Source organism: Topomyia yanbarensis, chromosome 3 (genome assembly GCF_030247195.1).
Source record: "Topomyia yanbarensis strain Yona2022 chromosome 3, ASM3024719v1, whole genome shotgun sequence".
Lineage (NCBI taxonomy): Eukaryota > Metazoa > Arthropoda > Insecta > Diptera > Culicidae > Topomyia > Topomyia yanbarensis.
Window position 1 is genome coordinate 297,722,580 of NC_080672.1, and position 12,378 is coordinate 297,734,957.

General features: G+C 40.9%; 1 protein-coding gene across 1 annotated transcript; it reads right to left on the reverse strand.

The window, feature by feature from the left end:
• Positions 1 to 374: 374 nt before the first annotated feature.
• Positions 375 to 5,681, reverse strand: LOC131688016 (uncharacterized). Its single transcript, XM_058972142.1, has one exon. It carries the CDS (start codon positions 5,679 to 5,681, stop codon positions 375 to 377), a length of 5,307 nt encoding a protein of 1,768 aa, XP_058828125.1.
• Positions 5,682 to 12,378: the final 6,697 nt, after the last annotated feature.

The following is a 12,378-nucleotide window of genomic DNA, read 5'->3' on the forward strand; positions in this document are numbered from 1 at the left end:
AATACACAGATTTATTGCAAAAAAAGCGCGTGTAGAGGCCGTGTTTATTTAAAGGCAATCGGTTGGCTACTGACTGGCCAGAAATTTTTCTTACTATCTTCTACCTACTATCGTTCGGATCTGCATACTACTTTGCTATCATACAATCAGTGTATGTGATAACAATTAGAGATGCTCCTTTTTCTTTTAGACGATAAGCGTATAACAGTTAGTTTATAGTTTAGGATAATGTAGGCATAGCAAAATTTAGATACTAACTACTAATTGCAACATTACCGGTCCCCTTGAACTAGTTTCAACTATATAATCTAGACATATAACACTAAAATTGACCATTAACAATAGAAAGCTTACATCTAACAAACATGTAAAATTTAAGGACCTTCTGTACTCTCTTCTGCTATGGCATTTTTGTGTTCCGATGGCAGTGGACATATTCGGCATACGGGTCTTCTGTATATTCCGTTTGCTGTCTTTACAGTCACTACGCGAACGATACCTTTTTCACCAGGATGCACCTCGATGATTCTGGCTAAAGGCCAGCGCAGTGGTGGCAGGTTGTCCTCTCGTAGTACCACGATGCTACCGATACGAATTGGGCTTGGTTGCAGATGCTTGCTCGATGTTTGCAATTCACAAAGATATTCTTTGCTCCATCTTTGCCAGTAGTGCTGGAACATTTGCTGTCGCTGTTGGTAGTGGGCAAGACGATTTGTGGGGATGCTGCGGAGGTCTCGTTCTGGAAGGGCTTTCATAGAGGTGCCGATCAAAAAATGCGCCGGCGTGAGGGCATCGAAGTCTGAGGGATCGTCAGACAATGGTGCTAATGGACGGGAATTTAGCGCAGCCGATATTTGAACAAGAAGCGTGGTGAAATCTTCATGAGAGAGCTGACGTACACCAATTTCCTGCTTGAGAGACGTTTTGACGGAGCGAACTGCGGCCTCCCATAATCCGCCGAAATTGGGTGCTCTAGGAGGAATAAACTGCCATGAAATACCTTGTTGAGCAAGTTCGGTTCCAATTTTGTTCGATTCATTATTTAGAATGCGGTATAGCTCATTTAACTCGTGCTTGGCGCCAGCGAAGTTTTTAGCATTGTCTGAATGAACTTCGCTCGGAACACCATGATATCCAATGAAGCGACGGAAAACCGACATAAATCCAACTGTTGATAGGTCACTGACGATTTCAAGATGCATCGCTTTGGTGGCGAAACAAACAAAAACAGCGATATATGCCTTGGGAGCTGCGGCACGACGATGCGGAGGCTTTAAATAAAAAGGACCGCAGTAATCCACACCTACGATGGAGAACGGTCTACTTGGTCGAACGCGTGGACACGGAAGCTGGCCAGTTGGTTGCTGGATGGGTACTGGATTACAGCGAAAACAACGATGACATTTCTGAAGCACGGTGTTGACCACTCGTTTACCATGTATGGGCCAAAACTCCTGTCTCATAACCGCTAGTGTTAGTTGACGTCCTCCATGGATTGTTTGACGATGAAAATAATCAACGAGCATTCTGGTGAAGGGATGCACACTTGGAAGTATTGTTGGATGTTTTGTAGTGAATTCTTGGGCGGAATAACTAAGACGACCACCAACTCGAATGATGCCGGCCTTATCAAGAAAAGGACGAAGCAACCTAAGCGTAGACCTTTTATGGACATGTCCGTGCTTGTGCAAATGTTTAAGATCATTCTCGAAGCACTCGGCTTGAAATAGTTTGACCAAAGCCAACTTTGCCGTTGAGAATTCTTCGACAGTTATAAATGGGGAACGATTGCGACTTTTGACATTCCGACAGTTGCGAGTAAAACGAATGCAGTATGCAACAATGCGCAAAAGTGGCTCCAACGAAGAACGCATCATGAACAGCGCATTCGGCTCTGGCACAACAATGGCAGTATGAACTAGCTTTCGTGTCTCCAGCTCCTCATCAGTGAAATTCACGTCTCGGGTATTGGATTGACATATTTCAGCCGACGACTGCAACCACGGAGGCCCACATTTCCACAGCAAGCTTTGAAGAAAGTCTTCAACTGACATACCGCGAGAGACTAAATCGGCAGGATTCTCCTTTCCCGAGATATGTTGCCAGTAATGTCCATGTGACAGCGTCTGAATAGTAGAAACACGATTAGCCACAAACGTTTTCCACGTGTTAGGAGGAGATTTTAGCCAGTGTAACACAATGGTAGAATCAGACCAAAAGGTACACTTGCAACCAGTCAAATCAAGAGACTTGACTACTTTCGCATGCAGACAAGCTGCTTCCCTTGCAGCGCAGAGTTCTAGTCGCGGAAGTGTTATTCTTTTTAGCGGAGCGACGCGGGACTTAGCAGACAGCAACTCGATTCGCACATTTCCTGTTCGATCCACTGTACGTATATATAAACACGCTCCATATGCTAACTCGGAGGCGTCAGCGAAACAATGAAGCTGAACGTTGACCCAACCGGAAATGAATGCAAACCTACTGATTCGTAGCTCTGATAATCTGGACAACTGGCCGTAGAAATCTGTCCATTTCTTCTCCAGGGAGGGCGGCACAGGAGCATCCCATCCAGTTTGCAGCAAAGCAAGTTCTTGCATAATAATTTTTGCTGAGACCACCACCGGCGAAATCAATCCAAGTGGATCGAACAGCTTTGCTATAGCCGAAAGCATGCGTCTCCTGGTCCAAATATCGCTATTTTCTGCAATGTCGTAAACGAATCGTAGGTGATCAGTGCTTGGATCCCAAGTAATTCCTAAAGTCTTCACCTCTTCATCAGGATTCAGCTCAAACGTAATCGACAGGTTAGTGCCGAGCTGATCTGCAGGAATTCCAGCCAAAACTTCAGGACGATTTGAACACCATTTCCGTAGTACGAAACCTCCTTTTGACATGAGATCAGCGAGCTCCTTTCGCAACTGGATTGCCTTCGGGATACTTGAAGCTCCACCGATAAAGTCATCAACGTAGAAATCGTGAACTAGCGCTGCACTCGCCAAAGGAAAGCTCGCACCTTCGTCAGCAGCAAGCTGGTGCAATGTTCTAATTGCCAAGAAAGACGAAGGTGTTAGTCCGTATGTAACCGTTAACAGTTCATATGTTTCGATGGGCTCATTCGTAGAAAATCTCCAGAAAATACGTTGAAAAGGAATATCATCCCGATGTAAAAGTACCTGTCTGTACATCTTCTCAACATCTCCGACGAGGGCGACTTCATGCTTCCGAAAACGCAGCAGCAAACTTAATAGTACATCCTGAATCGTCGGTCCTTTCAGAAGCGCATCGTTTAGAGCAAAACCACTATCAGTTCGGGCTGATCCGTCAAACACAACGCGCACTTTTGTTGTACTGCTTGATTCCTTCACCACTGCATGGTGGGGTAAGTAGTAGCCTTTCAAACTACCAGCTTTATCCATGTCTGCATTCAACTCCTCTTCCTTTAGCAATTTCATATGCCCTAGGTCCACGTACTCCTTCACAAAGGCGTGATATTGATTTTTCATCTCCGGATTTCGCTCCAACCGTTTTTCCAGCTTCGAAAATCGCTCCAATGCCATAGTTTTTGATTCTCCAACCATCCTATCGAAATGTATATGCTTTGGCAGGCGAACAATGTATCTTCCATCCTGCAAACGACCATGAGTTTTAACGAAGTGTGCTTCACAATCCTGTTCCTCTTTAGACCAAGGCGGTTGATCTTCAGAGCTTTCCACTTTCCAAAATCGTTCAAGTATATCCTCCAAATTTTCCGATGCAGTTGCCATGTAGCAATTAACTGATTGATTGCTAGAGTTTACACACTTGCCCGAGACAACCCAACCGAATACAGTGTCCACCAAAATGGGGAGTCCCGGGCCCAATGAAATTCGTTTCATCTCGCGCTCATACAAGAACCGATAGAAATGCTCCGCCCCAATTAGTAAATCAATCCGACTACTGGTGTTGAATTCTGGATCAGCCATTCGCAAATTATCTGGAATCTTCCAGTGCGAAACCGCTACGCTAGCCGAAGGTAGTTCAGAAGTGACCCGCTGTAACACCAAGAAATCCACCCCAACCGAGAATTCTGTCACTCTAGAACTGATGATTGTACTGACTGCATGCTTGGCCCTCGATTCTGACTGTCCGACCCCACAAATAGGAACATTTACCGACCTCCGTTTCAATTTCAGCATTTGGCACAATCGCTCACTCATAATATTTGCCTGCGAGCCGTTATCAAGAAGGGCCCGAGCTAATTGCTTTTCACCATGCTGATCCCGTACTGCTAATACAACCGTAGACAAGAACACGTTGGATGCACTCCTTTTCGTTCCAACACTGTAAGATCCAACTGCTTCGTCCTCCAAAATTTCATTTTCGTTTGCTTCTGCTCCACTCGTCGCAACATTTGCTGATGCTGTTTGCGCATCAGATTTCCGTGAAGATTGTCCACCTGCTGTGTTGCTAGAAGACCCGCCGTTGCTGGGTGGAAAACCCGGATGAATGAGAGAATGATGTTTTTTGCCGCACGTCCTACAGTTGAAGTTTGAGTTGCATTCTCGTACCCAATGTCCGACTCGAAAACAGTTACTGCACAATCGTTTGCTGTTCACGAACTCCAATTTTTCCTTGAGACTCAAACTCAAAAACTTCGCGCATCGCGCCATATAATGACTGTCACCACAACATGGACAAGCTGCGCCGACCCGCTCGTTACCAGTGACAGCGTGAACCGCTAATTTTGGACGTTTAAATGTAGATTTTTGAAGAGCATTGGAGCATTCTATCGCATTCGATGATACAGCATCTAAAACCCGTGTTCGTTTCTCTAAAAATGCCACCAGAACAGCAAAAGTAGGTACATCAACCGATGCAGCATGGTCCTCCCAAAGCTGGAGTGTCTGCCCATCTAATTTTGAACACATCCAATGTACTATCAGCGCACCCCAACTATCCGTGTTTTCACCCAACTGTTTGAGGATTTTTAAACGCTGCTCGAACTCGTCAACTAATCCATGAATTGCAGCAGCAGATTCCTTATCGATCTTTGGATATTCCATCAAAGCCTGAAGATGACGCTTTTTGAGCAGGTATTCGTTGGAATATCGTTTGGTTATAGTAGCCCAAGCTATACCATAATTTCCGCCAGTGATCGTCAACGACTCGATGAGCTTTGCCGCCTCTCCCTTCAATGCTGATTTCAAATAATGGAATTTTTGAACATCGTTAATTTCCGCCGATTCATGAATGAGAGATTCATACGTAGATTTGAACGATAGCCATCCTCGATAATCTCCATCAAAATCTGGTAATGAAATCTGCGGCAGACGTACTCCAGAATGAAATCCAATCGAGCTGTGATTCCGCGCAACGCTGGTGTCAAAATTTGGTGCAAATGGGATCGAAGGGGCAATTTGACTCAGCAAAGCTGCTCGCAACTCAAAATAAAGGTTCTCAAACCTTGCATACACCCTGTTGTTTTCCTCCTCATATTCGTCTTTTTCATCCAACCCAGCAATTTCCTCCTGAACTTCTTCGAATTCCTCCCATTTTTTCTCCAGTTTGTCCAGCCTACTCTGAACCTGCCCGCTTTGTGTTTCCGAATCGTAGGCATCCAAGAATTGAGCATGCCGCTTCAACGATGCAAACATGCGCTCCCGCTTCTTGATTTTTTCTTTTATCAATCGTTCTGCCATACCCACTACCAACACTAGCTCAGGAACACAAATAAATCCTCCGGAGACCAAAAATGATAAAAAGGAACCAGGAAGTACCGCTAATCAAAATAGGATTCTTTGGACAGGTACTCACCTGAGGCCTGTCCAAGATAGGCCTTGTATTTAATATTGATCGGCTTCCGGTCCCCGTCGGAAATAAAAGAATCTCTTGCTATGTTCCGTTGACAATGGTAGAAGGACATGCAGTTCCAGCTCACAAAAGCAAGTTTCACCAAGGCACGAAAAGAAAAAATCCATAAGCGCACCCGCAGCACAGGTGGAAAAACTTGGAGTGTCACTCACCTGTGACCTTTCAATAATAGGCCTTATATAATTCTAAATATGAACCTATGTAATACGCCGTACGAATTGATCGACTAAACCCTGGAGTGCAAATTCAAGTCCGCCGGATGGTTGAATACAGTGACGTCATCAAGTAATTGTAATTTTCCTTGCTTTCGTTGGCACAGTAAATGCATCTGCCTAATCTCCGTATCCTCCAAAAGCGCCAGCGAAGAACATGCAACGAGATGATAGCACCGCGTAACACCACAAACACTGTATAAATATATTGGACAGGCACTCACCTGAGGCCTGTATGCAATAGGCCTTGTCTAATTTTAAAAAAATATCCGAGTTCCACCGTTAAAATATCCCACATGTAGCCAACCATTCCAAGAGGTTGTCACGTATTCAATCGTCTTCGTTTCTGCATGCACTATTCCAGCTCCGTAAATATCAAAACCGTGCTCACTCACCAGTGAAACAGCAAAACGTTGTGTGGTTAATCATGTGCGAAAAGAAACAGAAAGATCCAAGTAGCACCGAAATGCAGAATAAAATTGTTTGGAATGCCACTCACCTGTGGCCTTAATCTATAAGGCCTTGTAGAAATAATATCGCCAGCAAGTTTTTTATGGTTTTCCAAAATATTTCGAGAAGAACTATTGCTGTCTGATACGCAGAGTGAGAACTCGAGTGAGTGTTCTTGCTAAGTGCACTTTCAGGCTCAGGAAATATTTCATCTGCATCTCATGGCGCAATTAGATGGTGATAGAAGTGCCAGCAAAATGACGATTTGCGCGCGCTACTTTGACCAAGCCAAGAACAATGACCGATCGAACAATGGTGCATGTGGCTCGAACTTGACCGCAGATCCTGGTCACGGCACCAAAAATGTTGGATCGCGGTTCGTGGGTCGAGTTAAAACTCCCCAAACACCATTGGCATTAACTTCCAACAATTCCAAATCCAGCGTTACCTCCTTTTCTACCTTTACTGATCTGTAGGCCTTTCTTACACTGTTCCCTGATGTTCAATCCTTTCCTTTCCGGTAGATGTTCCTTCTCCAAAGTGTCCCACTTCCTTCCAATATTGTATCCTAGTTCATAGGTGAAATTCGGTTCCGAAAAAAAGTACCACTTCCGAATAACGTTCCGAATAATAATCACTTTATTGAAGCTAAACAATACACAGATTTATTGCAAAAAAAGCGCGTGTAGAGGCCGTGTTTATTTAAAGGCAATCGGTTGGCTACTGACTGGCCAGAAATTTTTCTTACTATCTTCTACCTACTATCGTTCGGATCTGCATACTACTTTGCTATCATACAATCAGTGTATGTGATAACAATTAGAGATGCTCCTTTTTCTTTTAGACGATAAGCGTATAACAGTTAGTTTATAGTTTAGGATAATGTAGGCATAGCAAAATTTAGATACTAACTACTAATTGCAACACCCTGATTTACCTCATATTTTGTCAAATATTGTTTATATATATGTTTACAAAATTTATTCAGCTGTTTATCAAATGTTCAACAAAACTAGAACATATATTTCTAAGGTTATAGTTTTCTTTAACTATTTCAAGTATAACCCAACTTCTTTGAGCCAAGTGCCTTGAAACTATGGTTATCTATTTTCTCTTGTCCAAACTTCTACTGGAGGAACTCTAGTTACATAGAGTAGCTTCGATGATTATTAGAGAGTTGACTGAAAATTTCGTAATTCGTACTGTCAAACGAACGTCCGTTTGACAGTACGAGTTACAAAATTTTGTGTCGACTCTCTAATAATATCTTGCCAAATTTGAAAATACAGTGTCATGTCAGTTTGTCGGTGGTTGGGGTCCCGATCAGAAACACATAACAGAAATATTTCAAAACTATATCTCGCATTGTTACTTGTTATAAATTTCTGTTATTTTAACTACTAACGAGACCTAATTTATAACACAATATGTTACAAAATTTTTGTTCTGTTATAATCTTGTTATTTCATTCTGATCGGTGTGGCTCTGTCGAAAGTGAAAGAAGCGGCTTATGGTGAACGCACGATTTGCATGAGGTGGATAACTACATGAATTTCAATTTTTAATAACACGAAATGCTGATCATTTGGAAGGGTAGTATCTTGGCAAACTGGATCAGAATGTCAAGGGCTTTCCGATGAAGAACAGGCTAATGCAGAATTATCCCACTAGGTGGCGCTAGGGAGTATGCAAATGATCTATAGTTAACTTATATATTGGGTCATATCTCATGATCGGAAACACTTAGCGGGGTGGACGCTTCGACAAAGTAAATCATAAGATCAAGGGCTTTCCGACCGAGCACATTTTTATTAAGAATTCTTCCACTGGGTGGCGCTAGAGTGCCTGAGAATATCCTATACATATAATATTGGGTCATATCTCGTGAGTGGAAACACTTGACGGAATAAATTGGAGGAGCCATTGAAAAATCCAAAACTTCAACAAATTTGCTTATTATTTAAAAAAAACTTTTGCGTGGCTTCCTCAAATAACACGGATTTTGCGACATATTTTTTTTCTTAAAATAAGTAATTTCGTACTCAAGCACATATCATCTCGAGCTGTTGATAATGACGAAGGAGTGTTAAACCATAAAAAAGGTCTTAATTCGAAATTATCGCCCTAGCATTTGAGCCAATGCGTTGAATAAAGATGGCAGACGCTGCTCGAACCAACGGATTCACATTAGTAGGGTGATAATAGCAACAAGGCGAAAATGTGAAACTGGTGCGTTTCTCCATACATTTGGTCAATTTTTCCCATACAAACTTTGAGCCGTTTGCGGAACCACTTCCAGTGCACCAAATGAGCTGAAATTTTCAGGGAAGCTTATTAGCCAACCAAACTACCGAATTCAGGTGCAAGGTTTGAAATTCCGCACATTGCATTTTTTTTCATTCAACCTTGGGCCACTCTACTGTACATCCAAAAATTAGACTAAATAAGTAGAATTAAACTTTAATTGCTAAAAATGTGCCTGTCGCATTCACTGCCGCATTCGCTTGCCACATTTTTGGGGAAATTCCCAAATTTGCTAAATGCAACTGTTGCCGCCACAACGACCAGCAGCTCAGTGTGGCAAACATTTATTTAAAAACTAACTTTAAATTAAAAGCGGTGGCATCTAGGGTTTAGTTTTATGCTGAAAATAGAGACTGTCTTATGGATAATGTAGCTTCATAAAAATTGGTTCAAAAGTTAGTGAGGCCCTCTCCCCAAGAATGTCAAAATACCCTACATTTTTATACATGAATCTATTACAAATTATGGAGACTGCAATTTAATTTTTTTTGAATTTATAGAAAATACTTCAAAAAATTCATCCAAACAAAAATTTCTTTTGTTTTGCGAATAACTTGCAATTCAAAGCGATGGCATAGGGTTATTAGCCTACTTTCGTCTTAATTCTGTTAACGCCCTAACCATTTGCAGCCGTTGCCTAGAGCAGCATCTGCCATCTTTGTTCAGCGCATTGCACAGCGGTCCAAAACAGCGTTTTGAGGTATGAAATACATTGGAGTCAAAACTGTTCATATTACCGATTTTACATACATTTTACAATGTTTTTGTGTGTGTAAAAAGCGCCATCTTTTGGTAATATTATGTTTCAAAAATTTGATTATGGTAGGCTATAGAAAATTTTGCTTTTGAACCGAAAGAGATAGATCTTGGCCGTCTTCAATAAAGTTGCACAGGAGAGTATTTTTTTTAATTTTAGAGAAGACATGTTGTCTGTGTCACTCACAGTATTCGAGTTATGAGACATTTTCTATGATGAACTCCTTAAATTCTTATTTTACTTATAAATTTTATGTTTCTGATTTTTCGTGTTAATCAGCTAGTTGAAAAAAATGGATGTTTTGTTGATCTATTGAATATCAATCATTGAGGCAATCTGATTTCCAAAATGAATGTTTATGATACATATCGATGGATATTGATGCGATATAAAAATAAGTACGGTTTGATCCAAAATAATAAGTATTTAAAAAATCAGTGCTAAAACGCAAAAGCCGATTTAAGCCACCTAACAGTGAGATACCACATATCTAACACATATCGATGTTGGATTATTCATTAGTTCGCAGAACTTACGCGAAGTAGGCGCCCAACTAGAGCACAATGGCTCGGCTTAGGGCAAAAGGCGGACGAAAGTCAAAATTTTGTCGTATCAGTTCCCATACGACGGTTTTACGTAATTTTGGTACGCTCAATTCGTTTTCGATGTTAAATACATTAATTATAAATCTTTACTATTTATTAGGATGGCTCAAAAATATTTTTTCAGTCGAAACGGCTCATAAAATATTTTAAAAGTAACTTTCATGCAACCGATTCATTTTTGATATTGAAACAAGTCAGAAAAAGAAATTCTCCCTCATTAGGGTGGCTCAAAAATAATTATTTTGATGTAATCGTTCTAAACATTGTATAATTGTAATGTTCATGCGCTGAATTTGCTTTGAATATTAAAACATGTGAGAACAAATCTCCTTTTATTGGCGTGGCTCAAAAATAATTATTTTGTCGTAGTGTGCGTGCGTAGGTTAGCAGCACGCAATTATTGCGATTTTCGTAATTTCGTAAATTCTTTCGTCGTTTTACTCGATCACAATTCATGGAAAAATTCTTTTGTGGTCGGCCCAATTGCAATTCAGGAGCGATTAAGTAGCCTTCAAGCCAATCTTTGAATCTTACCTCAAAATATTTCGGTTTTCTCGATGCATGCTCAATTTTTTTAGCAGAAGTTTCCAAAAAAGCTCAAATTCCTGGTCTAAATTGAATTTATTTTTAGACATATTTTGTTTTTGAACGAGTGGAATTATAATTCATGGTGATTTTTGGTCGGCTGTCTTAGTCTTGTTGCAAGCAAAACGAAAATTTGTTTATTGCCCGACGTTTCGACCTTTGGTTTAGGCCTTTTCAGCGACACTATAACAAAAACCTGTTTTAATCCACCTAGCGGTGCAATTGTGCCTTTCTCATTTCTCTAAACTATGGCACGGAGGCTTTTTATGTTCAACATAATTGTGGAAATGTCCATTACATTCTTAGTACACTTTGCACTTATACACAATGGCCTGCCAGCCACGAACTTGATGAGCTACGTGTCGACGGTGAAACACTTGAAACAAAAAATATCATACTCCGTTAGCCTAATCAGCATTAGATTAATGTTATCTGCTTGCTAACTCATTTTGTCATGCGGGGGTATGTATGTGAGGAGGGCGAAAGTCCCATGAACGAACGACTCCCCAGCTTAAATTGGTATGCTTTGTGATACAGTGGTGGTTTAAAGATGATGGGGATTGAAAGGGAGGGGTACGAGGGCAAGATGGGGTGGTGGTCTGAGGGGTGATTTAAAGAGATTTTTAAAGGAGGAAAGTGAACAGTAGAGGGGGGTGTAACCCCTCTCCGTAAACCATTAACTACGCCCCTGTTAAAATCCAGAAACCTTATGCGAGTCGAAAAAAAAATTAGGATTAGGCCGGGATTAGGTTGACGTTTTTCAGAGTGATTGCATAACCTTTCTATATGAGAAAGGCAAAAATGTGCCAAAATCCAAAAAAGTGAATCGTCGTCAAATTTTTTTCGAGTTTGCATCAAACCTCGACGTTTCATGCACCTTGAACACATTTAGCATCAAAAATAAAAATTCTATTTTTAATTTTTCCTATAGTTTATATGAGAAATTTCTGTGTGGCCGCACTCTGAAACCCGTAATTCCGGAACCAGAATTCCGATTGATCCAAAATTCAATAGCAACCGATGGGAAGGCTGCACCTTTCATTTGAGACTAAGTTTGGGCAAGTCGGTCCAGCCATCTCTGAGAAAAATGAGTGACATTATTTGACACATACGCACATACATACACACACACACATACACACACATACACACACACATACACACACACATACACACACATACACACACATACATACACACATACACACACATACAGACTTTTTCCGATCTCGACGAACTGAGTCGAATGGAATATGACACTCGGCCCTCCGGGCCGGGATTAGGTTGATGTTTTTCAGAGTGATTGCATAACCTTTCTATATGAGAAAGGCAAAAAAAGAAGCAAAAAAATAAAAAATTAGAAAATTTCAAAGAAAAGTTACAAAATTAAATTGAGTTAAATTTACAAATTGGATGAAATAAATAAAAAGGAACGACTGAACATAAATAATAACGATAATGACGTTGCTTGATAACATCCCCCCACTTATTTCTATTTTTTCGAATACAGAATACGTGTTATGTATTGCTGGTGGCAATTAAGACATTTTTTTATTTTTTTTGACATTAAAAATGTCTTACTCCACTATCTGGGGCTAGGTGTCATTCTAAA